Here is an 18,458-nt window from a genome sequence, read left to right as displayed (position 1 = left end):
TGTTCTATTTTTAATTAACTAAAGTGACGCTTTTATACCCCACTTCAATCGTAACCACTCGGCCATCTCCGGTAAGCTTCGAGATAGTCAATTCCTTTTGGATACTGGCCGTGGTGTTCAGATCAATTCCTCTTGGATACAGGTCGGACCGTTCCGATCAATTCCTGTTGGATACTGGCCGAGGGGTTCTGATTGCCCCCAGTCTTTCAATGGGGCGATATTAAATACATGCCCCTGTTTGTCAATACTTTAGTCGTGCGCATCTCTAAAAGTATATTAGCCAGCGTCCTAAAATTATAAATGAATGTAAACCAGGATGCGAATGTGTACAGCTGAGAGTTTGAGAGTTGCTTCACCCAATAAGTACACAGTTATGGCCCTTGACTTTGCAAAGATATTTCACGTATCATATGTGTCATAATGTGTGTCATGCGTATCTACATATACATGTATATTAGCCTGAATGTTAAATCGTTACGGGAATGTTAAGCAGCATGTGAAGTTGTGCACCTAGGGGTTTAAGGTGTTGCTTCACACATTAAATACACAGTTATGGCCCTTGACTTAGTAAAATTATGGCACATACAACATGCAATCTTGTGTCAAGCATATGTCCATATAAATTAGCCTAAATATTAAATATTTACATGAATGCTAAGCAGCTGTATAGTTGTGCACCTAGGGGTTAAGGTGTTGCTTCACCCAATAAGTACAGAGTTATGACCCTTAACTTTGTAAACATATGGCATATATCACATAAAATATTGTGTCATACTTATCTCCATATAAACATTAGCATGAATATTGAATCTTTACATGAATTCTAAACAGCTGTATAGTTGTGCACCTAGGGGTTAAGGTGTGGCCTCACCCAATAAGTACAGAGTTATTGCCCTAGACTTTGTAAACATATGACAAAGTTATAATGCATTCGTGTGGTTTGTCATGCGTATCAATGAAAGTATATATTTGACAAAATGTTGATTTTTACTTGAATTCAAGCAGTATGTTTTGTTCCCCTTTTCACCAAGTTAATGCAAAGTTAATTGCATTCTTTCTTAAAAAACACCTAAAGAACTTTATCACCAAAAGCATGAGGCAGTGTCAAAACGTTTTACATGAATGCTCATCAGCTTGTAAAGTAATGAACCTGGGGTTAAGTGTGTTGTTTCGCTCAATAAAGGGAGAGTAATAGCCCATATTATCGTGTAAAGATTGCATAATTAAGCATGCAAGTCATGAAACTTTCTAGGAATAATAAGCAGCCAACGTAGTTGTGCACCTAGGTTATGTGTTATGGTTTTTGTCTTAGTTAACGAGTAACCTCTAGAGCATTCAATCTTGTGTTGCTTCATTGAATAAGTGCAGAATAATGGCCCTTGATGTTGTGAAAATTTGGCATATAAGGCATGCCATCTTGTGCCGTGCATATCTCGATAAGAATATGAGCCAGTATCATGGAACTTTATGAGGATTATTTACAAGCATGTGAAGACGTGCTTCTGGTGTTGTTTGTGGATGTTCCAACAGTGGTTTGGCCTTTGACATAATTAAATTAGACATATACATCATATCATTTAGTTTTAAGTTTATCTTAAAATAAGGTCATAAACCTCCACTTAGAAGTAAGAACGGATGCTACAATTGTGTATCTCAGGTCAAGGTCACTGCTACTAAAATTGAATAAAGTTTTTTTTTTTAAAATATCTTTAGTCCAAATGAAACAAGATATTGCTTTTTTGAAAAAGCGCTTGTCTCCCCCATTGCGTGGTTGTAGGTGAGAAATAATCAATGGTGGATGAAATTTGAACTTTGGACTGGAGATGATCAAACAAAGCTCGGAGGGGTGTGACGAACGGACTGGTGACCAACAAATTGCTTTTCTCCTGAAGGTCACTGTGATCTTGACCTACTGACTTCAAAAACAATAGAGGTAATCTTCTTATCAATACCAACAAGCAAACCAAGTATGAAGTTCCCAAGTTAGCCCAATTCTTTTAAGTTAATTATCGGAAACCGTTATTTACATCAAGGTCATATTGACCTTTGACCCATTGGCCTGAAAATCAATAAGGATCATCTGGTAGTTATGAACAACTGGCATACCAAGTTCCTGGATGCAAGCCTTCTCTAGTTATTGAGCGGAACCCCCTTTTTTACTTCACTATCACTACAGCCTTAACCGCGACCTTGACCTACTGATCCCAAAATCAATAGGAATCATCAACTAGTCATGATCAACAGGTTTATTCAATCAATCAATGTATATTGATAAGCTTAATACGGCGAAAGCTACAGGATTAGATGGAATAGGGCCTAATATCCTAAAACAATGTGGTGATTGTATTGTTATACCACTAACGTCCATTATAAATAATAGCATACGGCTAGGAATATTCCCAGACTCATTAAAAGAGGCTAAGGTTTTGCCTATATATAAATCTTCTGATCGCAATGATCCAAATAATTATAGACCAATTTCTATCCTTCCAACACTGTCAAAGGTGTTTGAACGGCACTTGGCAGATCAAATCAAAACATTTTTTAAAAATACGAATGTCATACATGAATTTCAATCTGGGTTTCGAGAAAAACATTCCTGTCATACAGCGTTGATAAGAATAATTGATGATTGGATTGATGGAATTGACAATGGAAACTATGTAGGTGCTCTCTTTCTTGATTTACGAAAGGCGTTCGATCTAGTAGATCACCAAATACTTATACATAAATTGAAATTATACAACTTCAGTGATAATTCCGTCCAACTGATAACTTCATATTTGAAAGATAGACACCAAATTGTAAAGTTCGGGGATTCCCAATCTTCACGAAGGTGTATAAGGTCTGGAGTTCCTCAAGGATCCATTCTTGGTCCTATTCTTTTTCTTATATATATTAATGACATAACCTTTGAAATTGAAAATTCCATGATTGACTTATATGCTGATGATACTACACTATATGCAAAAAGTTCAAATACGCAGGAAATTGAACGTACGTTGCAAATAAATTTAGATATGGTTTCGGATTGGTGCAAAGTAAACAACATGGCAATACATCCACAAAAAACTAATTGCATGTTGTTGGATTCAAATGCAAAATTAAGAAATGCATGTGCACTCAATTTATTCGTAGACAAAGTACTAATTGAAAATGTAACTTCGAAGAAATTGCTTGGAATTATTATTGATTCATCATTGTCGTGGAATCTGCAAGTTGAATTTGTCTGCAAGAAAGTAATTGCAAAGATAGCCCCTTTAAAAAGACTCAATTATTTTTTAACGGATCAAATGAGACAATTGTTTTATAAATCGTATATACTTCCTATGTTTGACTATTGTTGTAGCGTTTGGGGGAAAAGTAAGCAAACGCATTGACAAGAATCACCTTGCTTCAAAAAAGAGCTGCAAAAATTATTCTCTTTAAGCCTATTAGAACGCCATCGCATGAATTATTTAAAAAATTAGAATGGCTTCAATTTGAATACCGTTGCAGATATCAAACGGCTGTTATGGTATTTAAATCTATTAATAATCTTACACCGAGTTACATAAGAGACATTATTAAGATATCTAGCAACACAAGATATGGATTACGATCTTCCACGCGACAAGACATTGCTCACTTTCGACATAAAACACAATACAAGAAACACTCGTTTGCATGCTACAGTGGGAAAGTTTGGAATTTTTTACCAGAAGAAATACGTAAGTCTTACACAGAAAAGACATTTAAAACCCGCTGTAAGAAGTTCTATTTACATCATCAATCGCAAAATCCGTTGTAAAAATTAAATGCATAATTCCATGCATACCACAGGTATAGTTTATATGTATGTATTTGTTGAGTAAGGTGTTAAATAAATGTGTGACTGTCCTACTTACTCAATTAAACAAGTTTGATGAGTTTTCTTGTTAACATTAAGGTACAAATTGATGTATTATTAAGCATTGATGTGTTAAATGAATGTATTATATTCATGTTTCTTTATGTTTTCATATTACATTTTAATACGTACCTTTCTGAAATCCCATTCTAAGCATTTTACATGTTAAAACGATCATTAATTCTAATTATAGGCCATGATGAAAAAATGTAATAATGCTTTTTTAACAATATGTATTTTTGCGGTATTGTTCAAAATGTGTTTTTCACATTTGTGTTTTGAGTATTAATTATTTGCATCACATCTTATTTAGTGTGTGTGTGTGTGTGTGTGTGTGTGTGTCTTTGTATGTTCTTTCAGAAGGCCGCATTGTAAATAAGACGTGTGTTATGTTTTTCATAATATGATGCCTATGTCTTAATGTGTTACCTTCTATAAATAAAGTTATTATTATTATTATTATTATTATTATTATTATTATTATTATTATTATTATTATTATTTACCATGTTTTAAATTTCTAGGTTCAAGCATTCTCAAATACTAAGCGAAAACCTTTCTTTCACCTCAAAATCACCGAGACCTTAACCTTTGATCTACTAACCACAAAATCAGAAGGGGTCATCTACTAGTCAAGGCCAACTGGCATACCAAGAATGAAGTTTCTGGGTCTTGTGTTTTAAAGTTATTATTTGAAACTGTTTTTTCTCACAAGGTCACTGCGGCCTTAACATTTGACCTATGATCCCAAAATTGAAAGGGGTCATCTACTAGTCATTACCAACTGGCATACCAAATATGAAGATCCTGAGTGCAAGTGTGCTAAAGTTATTGAGCGGAAACTGTTGTTTTTTTCACCTGAAGGTCACCATACTTTTAACCTTTGACCTACTGATCTTAAAATCAATATAGGTCATCTACTTGTCATGACCAACTGGCATACCTAGTTTGAAGTTCCTGGGTTCCTAAGCATTCTTTATTGGAAACCATTTTTCAGCTTTAGAAAACTTCCAACATATCGTTTTTAACCTGAAGGTCACTGTGACCATGACCATTGACTTCAAAATCAAAAGGTTCCATATACTGGTCATGACCAACCTGCATAGCAAGAACGAAGTTCCTGGATCCAAATAAGCTTCAGTTATTGAGAAAAAAACATTTTTTTACCTCAGTGTTACCATGGCCATGACCTTTGACCTAAAAATCAATAGGGGTCATCTTATAGTCATGACCAACCTGCATACCAACTATGAAGTTCCTCAGCGTTCCCAAGTTATTGAGCAGTAGTGTGACATACAGACTGACTGACTTATTGACAGGGTACATAACTATAATCACTGTGATGAAATATGTGGCGAAGGTATATTGTGAACTGGGAAGTGTTGAATTGCTGTTAATATGATGCCCGATTCCTCTGACGTGCAACTGATGGACCTTCATCGACTATACACTTATATGGGAAGAAGAATTGCCTTTGCTTCGGTGGCAGAGGATCTGTTTCCTAGTCTTTAACTTCGAATCAAAAAAGAAAATGTTCAAATGTATCTGCAGCATACATTATTATTTATACTATTCTCTTTAACCAAACATGTGTCATTAATAAAATAAACAAGAGGGCCATGATGGACCTGTATCGCTCACCTGTAGCTTTGCTAAATAAAGTGAACATTCTGACCTATTATCATAAAGATCCAATGAAAAGTATGGCCCCTAGAGGCCACTCTTTTATTTGTCCCACTGACCTAGTTTTTTACCCCACATGACCCTATCAGTAGGCAATGCTTTAAACCAAATATTTAAGACCCAGTCCTTGTGGCTTCAGACAAGAAAATTTTAAAGTTTTTTCCTATATAAGCCTATGTAAAACTTGTGACACCCAGGGTGAGGCCTCTTTTCACCACAGGTGCACAAATTGAACAATCTTGGTAGCGGGCCACTAGGTTATGCCACATATAAAATGCCAATGTCTTGTTGGTTTAGACAAGAAGTTTTTTGTTCTATATAAGCCTATGCAAAACTTGTGACTTGACCTATATTTTTCTAGAGATGATCATTCTGACCAATTTGAATTGAGTTAAGCCTAAAATTGTGACCTCTATTGTGTTCACAAGGTTTTTCTACTAATTGACCTAGTGACCTAGTTTTTGACCTGGGTTGACCCAATATGGAACTTGACCTAGCTTATGTTAAGATGATCATTCTGACCAAGTTTCATTAAGATAAGGCTAAAATTGTGACCTCTATTTTGTTCACAAAGTTTTTCTAATAATTGACCTAGTGACCTAGTTATTGACTGCGTATGACCCAATATCGAACTTGACCCAGATTTTATAGAGATGATCATTCTGACCAAGTTGCATTAAGATAAGCCTAAAATTGTGACCTCTATTGTGTTCACAAGGTTTTTGTACTAATTGACCTAGTGACCTAGTTATTGACCGCAGATGACCCAATATCGAACTTGACCTAGATTTTATAGAGATGATCATTCTGACCAAGTTGCATTGAGATTAGGCTAAAATTGTGACCTCTATTGTGTTCACAAGGTTTTTGTACTAATTGACCTAGTGACCTAGTTATTGACCGTGAATGACCCAATATCAAACTTGACCTACATTTTATAGCGATGATCATTCTGACCAAGTTGCATTGAGATTAGGCTAAAATTGTGACCTCTATTGTGTTCACAAGGTTTTTCTACTAATTGACCTAGTGACCTAGTTATTGACCGCGGATGACCCAATATCGAACTTGACCTAAATTTTATAGAGATGATCATTCTGACCAAGTTGCATTGAGATTAGGCTAAAATTGTGACCTCTAATGTGTTCACAAGGTATTTCTACTAATTGACCTACTGACCTAGTTTTTGACCCCAGATGACCCAATATCGAACTTGACCTAGATTTCATAGAGATGATCAGTCTGACCAAGTTTCATAAAGATTAGGTCAAAATTGTGACCTCTGCTGTGTTCACAAGGTTTTTCTAATAATTGACCTAGTGACCTAGTTATTGACTGCGGATGACCCAATGTCGAACTTGATCTAGATTTTATAGAGATGATTATTCTGACCAACTTGCATTGAGATTAGGCTAAAATTGTGACCTCTATTGTGTTCACAAGGTTTTTGTACTAATTGACCTAGTGACCTAGTTGTTGACCGCGGATGACCCAATATCGAACTTGACCTACATTTTATAGAGATGATCATTCTGACCAAGTTGCATTGAGATAAGGCTAAAATTGTGACCTCTATTGTGTTCACAAGGTTTTTCTACTAATTGACCTAGTTTTTGACCTGGGTTGACCCAATATGAAACTTGACCTAGCTTATGTTAAGATGATCATTCTGACCAAGTTTCATTAAGATAAGGCTAAAATTGTGACCTCTATTTTGTTCACAAGGTTTTTCTAATAATTGACCTAGTGACCTAGTTATTGACTGCGTATGACGCAATATCGAACTTGACCCAGATTTTATAGAGATGATCATTCTGACCAAGTTGCATTAAGATTAGCCTAAAATTGTGACCTCTATTGTGTTCACAAGGTTTTTGTACTAATTGACCTAGTGACCTAGTTATTGACCGCGGATGACCCAATATCGAACTTGACCTAGATTTTATAGCGATGATCATTCTGACCAAGTTGCATTGAGATTAGGCTAAAATTGTGACCTCTATTGTGTTCACAAGGTTTTTGTACTAATTGACCTAGTGACCTAGTTATTGACCGTGAATGACCCAATATCAAACTTGACCTACATTTTACAGCGATGATCATTCTGACCAATTTGCATTGAGATTAGGCTAAAATTGTGACCTCTATTGTGTTCACAAGGTTTTTCTACTAATTGACCTAGTGACCTAGTTATTGACCGCGGATGACCCAATATCGAACTTGACCTAGATTTTATAGAGATGATCATTCTGACCAAGTTGCATTGAGATTAGGCTAAAATTGTGACCTCTAATGTGTTCACAAGGTATTTCTACTAATTGACCTACTGACCTAGTTTTTGACCCCAGATGACCCAATATCGAACTTGACCTAGATTTCATAGAGATGATCAGTCTGACCAAGTTTCATAAAGATTAGGTCAAAATTGTGACCTCTGTTGTGTTCACAAGGTTTTTCTAATAATTGACCTAGTGACCTAGTTATTGACTGCGGATGACCCAATATCGAACTTGACCTAGATTTTATAGAGATGATTATTCTGACCAACTTGCATTGAGATTAGGCTAAAATTGTGACCTCTATTGTGTTCACAAGGTTTTTGTACTAATTGACCTAGTGACCTAGTTGTTGACCGCGGATGACCCAATATCGAACTTGACCTACATTTTATAGAGATGATCATTCTGACCAAGTTGCATTGAGATTAGGCTAAAATTGTGACCTCTATTGTGTTCACAAGGTTTTTCTACTAATTGACCTAGTGACCTAATTATTGACCGCGGATGACCCAATATCAAACTTGACCTGGATTTTATAGAGATGACCATTCTGACCAAGTTGCATTGAGATTAGGCTAAAATTGTGACCTCTATTGTGTTCACAAGGTTTTTCTACTAATTGACCTAGTGACCTAGTTTTTGACCCCAGATGACCCAATATCGAACTTGACCTAGATTTTATAGAGATGATCAGTCTGACCAAGTTTCATAAAGATTAGGTCAAAATTGTGACCTCTATTGTGTTCACAAGCAATTGTGAACGGACGGACGGACGGATGGACGAAGAGTGATCACAAAAGCTCACCTTGTCACTACGTGACAGGTGAGCTAAAAAATAGAACAATAATGATTTCTACATATTTATTTCTTGCAATTAATCCACCATCCACACTCCACATCTACTGTAGCATATAGCAAAATATTATTTTTTTAATATATGAAAATTTAAGTACTGAAAATGATAAAAAAAAACTCTAGCCTTTTATTGAATCTACATGAAGTAACTAACAAAATTGGGTCGCAAATTAAGGAGAAATGTGTCTAATTGTAAATCTGATGAAATGTTTTGTCACAGTTTCCTGAATAAGAATAGGAAAGGGAACACATAACAGTATAGAATGTTAACAGCTTTGTTTTTCATCAAAGTCAATTCAATGAGAACAGAAGAGAGACTCAGATAAAAACAATTGTTCTGGTTACTTCTTAATTCTGTACAATGTATACTAATGTTAGCCTTGTTCCTTATTATTTTTGAATTCACGATACATTATTTTTCTATCAGTTTCAATCCTCATTATTAATGTATTACTATCTGAAATAAATACTGGTTAAACCAAATAGAATGGTGACGCCAATGGGTTAACATTTTTAAATGGTCTTTAAATCATCTTTCAAGATTCAATAACAATCTTTATATGTAAAAAATATGACATGTTTCTATTAAAGCATTATTTGATAATTTCAAATATTTGCGATTAGACCAATTTCTGCTCATTGTGGTTTGTATACTTTTGACAAGATCAGCATAAACAGACAATAAAGCTTCTTTTTTCAGTTGGTTAAGGAGCACAACTCTAACAAATATTTTAGCCAGAGTTATGGGACTTGCTACATATATGTACTGATGCAGCGAGAATGTGCGCCAATTTTTATGATAAAATCTTTAATGAAGACGGTGATAATACCTTGATTTTTTCCCGAAAAATGGGCAACCAAATCCTGTCAGCATTTCATGTATATTTCTGGTAACAATATGTGAATACTATTTTTATTATTTCTTTACATATAAAACAAAAAAATAAACTTATAAATCAAAAATAAATTAATACAAAAATAAGTTAGAAAGCAATAATAATAATTCAACAAATAGATTGTTATGTTAAACTTAAAACATCAGATAGAGTTAAGTGGGAATAAATTGTTGCCGCGTATCTCTGCATTTACACCAAAGTAGATATATAACACCAGCGGACGGAAACACAATTACAGGCACAATATCAGAATAAAAAATATGATATACCATAGTTGCACCTATGAAGTATAGGCCTGTTTGCTCCGCTTGAGCTTTGTTAATGTTTACAATGTTGTTAACATCATCATTGTTAACTTTTAAATCCTTACTGCTTTGCGGTTTACATTTGGATACACTTGTGATTTGCTGTATTTCTACCAAAATTTGAGACATCTATTTCAGCTGTACTTGTTGAATTCCTAAAAATGTGAGCATATCATCTAGTATTTCATGCTTTAAAGATGTCAATAATCACATTGTTAACTTTAACAAAGATCTGAACTAACGGCCCGTGTACTTCAGTAAAATATAGCTGATACTAGTTTATACACTTTAAATATACACCTATTTAAGCATCTACATTTACATATTGCTTAAATTGTATTTGCTTTAACAATTTCTGCATGAATAATGCAGAATTCTGTTCTATCTACATTCTAACACTTTCGTCCTAAACTTAATACCTAGAAAAATGTATCCATTATCAGCACATAATTATAAATATAATACAAAAAATAAAATAAATAAGTAATGCCTAACATTCAAGCAACTTCTGAATAAAGTTATACACTATTCTAACAAATTATATTTACAAAAATAAACAAAATTAAAAAAAAAAAACCCCACCATGACACCAATCAAAAGTTATGCATAAAATGGTGCATTCCCATCAACCATCATCCCATAATAAGGTTTGAAAAACAGCTTAACCATGAAAATAGTGCATTCGGTGTATTAACTAATAAATTAATTTAAAAGTACTTTGAAAATATGTATCGGCAATTTTCATACATGAAGTTTCTTCAGAAAATTAGAACATATCAGGAATATTTAAAGGAATGAAACGAAATACCCCTTGGTAAAAATACAATACAATCAGAAATATAACCATACTAAATCAATCATTAACAGATAAAGACATCATAAAACAATGTCAAAACATGAAATATACATTTAGTATCATTTACAACATATTTATATTGTATAATTTCTACAAACTCAGTATCTAATATCACAGAAAGTTATATTTTTACAGGATAAGAACAACTCACAATAGAAAAGTCAACTGGAACAATTCCATAGAAAAGGTCACGGAAGCAATTCCATGGAAAAGGTCACTGGAGCAATTCCATAGAAAAGGTCACGGAAGCAATTCCATGGAAAAGGTCACTGGAGCAATTCCATAGAAAAGGTCACGGAAGCAATTCCATGGAAAAGGTCACGGAAGCAATTCCATGGAAAAGGTCACGGAAGCAATTCCATGGAAAAGGTCACTGGAGCAATTCCATAGAAAAGGTCACGGAAGCAATTCCATGGAGAAGTCCATGAAGCAGTTCCATAGAAAAGTCCATGAAGCAGTTCCATAGAAAAGTCCATGAAGCAGTTCCATAGAAAAGTCCATGAAGCAAACCCATAGAAAAGTCCATGAAGCAGTTCCATAGAAAAGTCCATGAAGCAGTTCCATAGAAAAGTCCATGAAGCAGTTCCATAGAAAAGTTCATGAAGCAATCCCATAGAAAAGTCCATGAAGCAAACCCATAGAAAAGTCCATGAAGCAGTTCCATAGAAAAGTTCATGAAGCAATCCCATAGAAAAGTCCATGAAGCAGTTCCATAGAAAAGTTTACCGAAGCAGTTCCATAGAAAAGTTCATGAAGCAATTCCATGGAAAAGTCCATGAAGCAATTCCATGGAAAAGTTCATGAAGCAATTCCATAGAAAAGTTCACTGAAACAATTCCATAAAAGTTCAGGAAGCAATTACATGGAAATGTTCATTGAAGCAATTCCATAAAGCAATTCCATTGGTTCACTGAAGAAATTCCATGGAAAAGTTCATCAACTAAGGCAGATACCACATATTTTCATATTGTGCATGTGCAAAGCAGCAAACTATTATTTTTTTTTGCAATCATAGGAGTAATAAATAAATGAGAAAATATACATGTCAAACAGTTCTGTCTTTACTATATACATGTGTATATTTTATTTTGACAACTTTTATAATAATCAGCAATATAGAAAAAGAAATGAACTTAAACAACACTCAAGATTATACCAAATGTGCATCTTTTCTGTCAAATTTCATTCAGTTCTGTGTTGCCTAATAAGCAATTTTTGATCTCCTTTTCAAATTTTCAAAGCACAAAACAGTTTTCATGACTTTTTCATCTGTCGGCCTTCGAAAATTCATGTCACAAGAACGCAGTCACATGATCCTAGTCACATGATCTCAATCACAAGATCACAGTAATGCAGTCACTTGATCAGTCACATGATCTCAGTCAAAAGATAGCAGTCACATGATCACAGTCAATCACATGACCGCAGTATTGCAGTCACATGATCACAGTCACATGATCACAGTCAGTCACATGATCGCAGTATCGCAGTCACAAGATCGCAGTCACATCTCACTTTCTGTTTGCTCTCAAATTGTTTTCAGATTCCTGAAAAACAGATAAAATTCTCTTTTATACAACTGTTTATAGAGGTTTGACATATGTGCCATATCCAAGCACCCAGACACAGCCTCACATGTCATTTTTACTTACATCTTTTAAATATAGTATGTTAATACAAACCATCGTCAGATACCAACACCCGACACATTCAGTCAAACTTCATTCATCGATGAATCGATGAATGGAGTGTTATGAAATGAGTCAGTCATGGGTTTACGACGATGATAGATTGACAATTTAGAATTATGATAACATGAATGATTTGAATAGAGATTATTTATACATATATGGTTTAAATTCATTGCATTGAGAAGTTGTTTTATGATTTAAAGATAGAATCCAAGTCCAAGCATAACCAAAGACATTTGTTTTAAGATTTAAGATCATTGTGTACATAGAAATTGTTACTCAGACAAGAGCATTACAACTTAAAGAGAGAGCAGAAGAAGAAATTGTCTATAAATCTTTTGATTTAAAAAAAAATCAATAAAGTGAAAAACTCATGCTTTACCTATAATATAAAAATTCTAATTTGTATTACATACACATATATAAATAAAATACTATTATATTGTGTGAACAGTTATGAAGTGAAATCTACACAAAAAATCCAACTATGAAAAAAATTTATAAAATAATTAAACCAAAAGATTATCTAATAAATTCCATAACAAAATGAAAAATGTAATGCTTCATGTTTGCATTTAATACTGTATATAATATATACAATTATTACGAAAAGAAAGTGAAACAAGTTTCATGGATAAAGGTAAGGCATCCAATTAAATGTTAATATTATTTTTTTTGCATTTTTTTTTTAACAATTGTATACTTCCCATTTCTTGGAATATTTTTTTCCAAACTTTTTCATATTTTTTTTTTACAAATTTTCTCCACTAAAATAGGTTGCACTACCATGAAAAGAACTAACCATCTACAAAGTAATATTCAATAAAATTAAGGTGTCTATGCTAATATAGACAGCTCACCCGTTGTTTACGATGACGTCGTTTCTGTTTATACACAAATAATACAATGTGAAAATGATTTTTTCTTGATAATAAATTTTTAACAATAAAATACTTCAAATTCTAGAAATGGTTACAAGTTCTGATATTGAATGTGACACATCAAACAACATATATTTAGACTGTAAAAGTTAGTACTCACTGCAAAACTGTCTGATTATATCAAAGTTATAAAAAATATTCAACCTACCTAATCACTTTTAAAGCTGCACTCTTACAGATATACTGTTTTTACAACTTTTTTATTTTTATTCTTTGAAAGAGCAAATATTTGCGTAAATATCTGCAAACCAATGATAAAAGATTGCTGACAAAAGATCAGATCGCAGATTTTCATATTTCTGTTCGAAAATTAATGTTTAATGGCTTAAACCGTTACTAACGGTTTAAGAAAAATGCATAAAACAGCAATTTTGAACTTAAATATAAAAATCTGCGATCTATTTTTTGTCAGCAGTCTTATATAAATGGTTTCTATGCATTTTCGCAAAAATTGGCTCATTCCAAGACAGGAGACTGAAGTTGCATGTCTGGACATTAAGCTTTGAAATTGACTGACCAGATTTAAAATTAATGCTTATTTTTGTCACCAGTTTGTAGTTCCAATCAAAATGATTTATGCATCATTTATTTGGATGTCTTCTCAAGTATTCTGAGGCCCTCAAATATTGCGCACTCATATAATAGGACTCTTTCACTTCCAAAGATTATTAAACTCTTGATACAATTTGCAGAAAAAAATTCAGAAAAAAGACAAAGCATGACCACAGTAATAGTTCAAAATGCGCAAACAGAGTAAAGCATATATTCCATAGACCAGTGTGTTGTGAAGCGACAGAGTTGTGTGGCCATACTTACACGCGAGGGCCAATACTCACAGACTGAGGGCCATTGAAACAGCTTGTTACATGAAGGCCATTAACCGCTTGTTTTGAGAGGAGAATTGTGACAATCTTATCTGTTGACCCTCGTCGTCATCCTATTTAAAAGGTACCCCACATATTCAATGATTCTAAGAATATATTTTATGGTAGACAAAATGCTCCATTTTCTCAGCTAGGACTGTAACATTTCAAAAGTCTGAAAAACACCCTGTCATTCCACAAATCTTGTTGTCCATTGAGATTTAATAGTAAGTTTAACCTTGATATACCGGTAAGACTAAATAGTTATACACTCACAGCAAGCTATATGGATGAACATGTTCGAGCTTTAACACAAGTGTTAATACTTTAATTAATTGATGTAAAATTCACTGCAAACTAACTTTTCTTTATAGTAGCTACATGTATATAAAATTCCTTTAAATTATCATGCCACTATGATTAAAGCACTATTTGGACTGTGCATGAGAAGTTAAAATGATCTTATTTTATCAGTTTTTTTGTTAAATGTCTTTTATGACATTGAAACTGGTTTAATCCTTTGTAGTAGATTAGAAAAAAAATCAAGCACATCCAAAATGTCTGCTGCTCCATGAGTTAAAGAAGCAAGATCACTCAGTAAAAGAAAAGCCTTGCTTCCCGAAGGTTTTCAAACCACAAAGGATGAACTCAAACTGGACTGACGCCACAAGGACAAGTTATCCATTAGCACTCAATATTAACAAAGTTTGTAATTGGTGTAAAACACACTCTCAAGAAAATATGTGATTGGTGTAAGAAAATATCCAGAGACAAAATTTGAATTGGTAAATAAAATGTCTGATTGGTGTAAAACTTTGCAAAAAAAATACAGACAAATGCTGTTCAATGAGAAGTAATTGCCATATATCTCACAGGACAATGAATTGCTAATTGTGATTGTTTTCCAGTCCACACAAAGGTAAACATTGGTAAAATTGAGTGCATAAGGAGTACAACATCTGACTGAGAACAACAAAACAACAATTGGAGAGGTACCATTCTGTTTACAAGCTTTACTCTGTGTAAGGACTAAATGTAACTACTTTCTCTTCACTGGGATCAAACTCTGAAAAGGGCAACAGTTGCATTTATGGTTTAAACTGATTTATTTTCTTTATGCTTGTGAAACAAGGAATTGAAATTTCATATTAATTATGTTTGTTGGCTAGCTACAATCATGAGCCTTCAGGGAAACTTGTTTATTATTTTGACATTTCATATATCTCAAGTCTGCAATAGTCATCAAAACTTCAAAAGACTGGTTGACGGCCATTTAGGTTTGTTGGCATGATGAAACACCATATTTTGGTCCTTAACTGTGAGTGATACAGAGAACTTGGAGAAAACCAACAAATGGGTGGCTTGGTGACCACAAACCAAACTCATATGCACATGATGGTTGAGAAACAAATCAGGGGATGGCCCTTTGTGATACATGAGCTTGCTTGTGACAAACTAAACTGGACAACCATACAAGTTGCCTTTATAACCATAAGGTAACTGTTATTATATCTGGCAACCATACAAGTTGCATTTTTAAACATTGGGTATGTATTATATATCTGAGGTAAGTGTTCATTATTTGCCACAACCAATTATAACAAAACTACATGTATATATATATTGAATCCCTTGCGATGTTAATGGACATAAATATTGGTCATGTGAAAACATTTGCTTTCGATGGAAACAAATAATTTATGAACAATTTTGCTTCGGCCAAGTTGTTTATTTTAGGAGGTAATTGGTAGACTCAAGCATGCAAGCCACATTTTTAAGGATGGTATTTTTCAACATGAGCATGCATGGTGATAGGTCTGGTTCATGCAAATGTTTTGCCATGCATTTAAGCACAAGGACAACCAATGCATACATGTACCTTCAATTGTGCCCTCAAAATTAAACTGGTACCTTCTGACTATTGGTTGGACATTGTTTGAAGGAATTATTGGCTTTACTTCTGACTTCAGAATGGGAGGTCTTACTAGACATGGTTTAAATGCCACAGCATTTGTCTGATAAACACAGTCAGAAGATAAGATATCATACATTGTTTTCATGCATTCAATATAGTTCTGTTACTGGCTTAAATAATTTATAATTCAATAAAAGCACTGACATGCATACAATTAAACAGCTTATTTTTGGATGGGCTCTTTTGTAAATAACTAAAATAAGCAAAACAGATGTGCAGCTACCATTCTAAAAGTATGGTGGAAAAAGGTACTATTACTGATAAGATAAAAACTAGCCATGACAAAGAGTAAATTGTTTCTCTCCTCTATTGTTCTAACTAGATCAGTGAGTTGTTTTTTCAGTCGCCAACGATACTTAGCAATGATAAAAGCCAGAGTTATGGACCTTTATTAATACCCAAGTGCATATTGTCTCTAGGAATATGAGTACAAAGTTTCATTTGAATATCTTGAATAGTTTGACCTAGGCTATGGCCAAGTTTCAGCTTTATTTTTTTGACCCTGACGACAATGAAAACAATTATCCAATAATATGCTTATAAGCATCGTCTTTGTTCTTGTTAATGAGCCATGCCCATGATAGATATAGAAACACGACTACTAAATATACCATTATTTTCAATATATTTCAATATACAGAATGTTGTGTCGCATCATTGGATTTTGGCCAAAAACATAAAATGTAAAAGTCAGTAGTGACTTTTATAATTTATTTATTATTTATTACAATAAAGAGCACAACTGCGATTTGAATCAATATCATGGGTTCCCATTTCCCTATTTTGATTAGGAATTACTTTGCTGAGCCCTTGAAATATCGGGCGATGCAATAAATATAAAAGATTAAAAATGCCAATGACTATCAAAACCCACCTTTTTGCCACCCTGAGGTCTTTCTGGTGGGGACGCGGTGGAGGTTGAAGATGCTGATGTGTTCTGGTCGTCCGTACTGTCCAGGCGATGTTGCAACCTAAACAATCGTGGATTGTAAGCTCTACAATCCGCACAAGCCAAGAAAGAAAACAACCATTAGTATGTGACATGTCTACAGGGATTGTGCTCACATGATATATCTTTATTTGTTGATTTTTTTTCAATGATGTAAATTATAACTTTACATAATTGTTGTTCTTACATTTTACATCTTAATTGCTTGAAATGAATGTAACATTGGTGTAGGGGAGTGCTAAAATATATGAAACATTTTATAGAATTAACAGAAAACCTGAAAAACGCTACACAGACATTATCTTGAGAACATGAAAAACTGCACTGCCATAATCTTGAGAATAGGACAATCACGACACTGCCATTATATAGAGTCAAATAACCACAAAACTGCCATTATCCTGGCAATGCAATAGCCACTTATAGTCATTGCCATATCCTGCCAATCGAGCTAGAAAATTGGACAACCACTATAATGCCATTATCTTAAGAATCAGACAACCTATACACTGCGATTATCCTGGGAGTTCAACAACTGCTACATGTACACTGTCATTATCTTGAGAATTTGAGAACATTGACTCACTACATGGCCTTAATTTTGGTAATTTGATAACCGCTTCACTGTTATTTTCTTGAGAATTGGAAATCCACTACACTGCTATTATCTTGAAAATAGAACAACCACCTACACTGCCATTATCTTGAGAGTAGAACAACCACTTGACTGCCAGTATCTTCAGAATAGAACAACCACCTATACTGCTATTATCTTCAGAATAGAACAACCACCTATACTGCCATTATCTTGAGAATAGAACAACCACCTACACTGCCATTATCTTGAGGATAGAACAACCACTACACTGCCATTATCTTGAGAATAGAACAACCACTACACTGCCATTATCTTGAGAATAGAACAACCACTACACTGCCATTATCTTGAGAGTAGAACAACCACTTGACTGCCAGTATCTTCAGAATAGAACAACCACCTATACTGCTATTATCTTGAGAATTAAACAACCACCTATACTGTCATTATCTTGAGAATAAAACAACCACCTACACTGCCATTATCTTGAGGATAGAACAACCACCTATACTGCTATTATCTTGAAAATAGAACAACCTCTACACTGCCATTATCTTGAGAGTAGAACAACCACTTGACTGCCAGTATCTTCAGAATAGAACAACCACTTAACTGCTATTATCTTGAGAATAGAACAACCACCTATACTGTCATTATCTTGAGAATAAACAACCACCT

The 18,458-nt window shown here is 34.0% G+C and overlaps 1 protein-coding gene across 11 annotated transcripts in view; it reads right to left on the bottom strand.

Moving 5' to 3' along the window:
• Positions 1-8,698: 8,698 nt before the first annotated feature.
• Positions 8,699-18,458, bottom strand: part of LOC128219811 (serine/arginine repetitive matrix protein 2-like) — a 58,200-nt gene continuing 48,440 nt past the window's right edge. For 3 of the 11 annotated variants that reach the window (XM_052927856.1, XM_052927850.1, XM_052927852.1), the window contains 3 exons: positions 17,108-17,228; positions 16,138-16,273; positions 8,699-12,310 (listed from right to left, as the gene is read on the bottom strand). In XM_052927856.1, the coding sequence (XP_052783816.1) occupies positions 12,303-12,310; positions 16,138-16,273; positions 17,108-17,228 (265 nt within the window). In that variant the 3' untranslated portion in view covers positions 8,699-12,302. Of the gene's footprint in view, positions 12,311-13,314; positions 13,339-14,211; positions 14,333-15,254; positions 15,325-16,137; positions 16,274-17,107; positions 17,229-18,458 lie in introns of all 11 variants that reach the window. The other 8 variants (XM_052927861.1, XM_052927854.1, XM_052927853.1 and 5 more) reach the window with 8 other exon arrangements.

This window comes from Mya arenaria, chromosome 15, assembly GCF_026914265.1.
Source record: "Mya arenaria isolate MELC-2E11 chromosome 15, ASM2691426v1".
NCBI classification, from domain to species: domain Eukaryota; kingdom Metazoa; phylum Mollusca; class Bivalvia; order Myida; family Myidae; genus Mya; species Mya arenaria.
The sequence above is the reverse complement of the archived record's forward strand: the minus strand, read 5'-3'. Positions and strand labels throughout refer to the sequence as shown.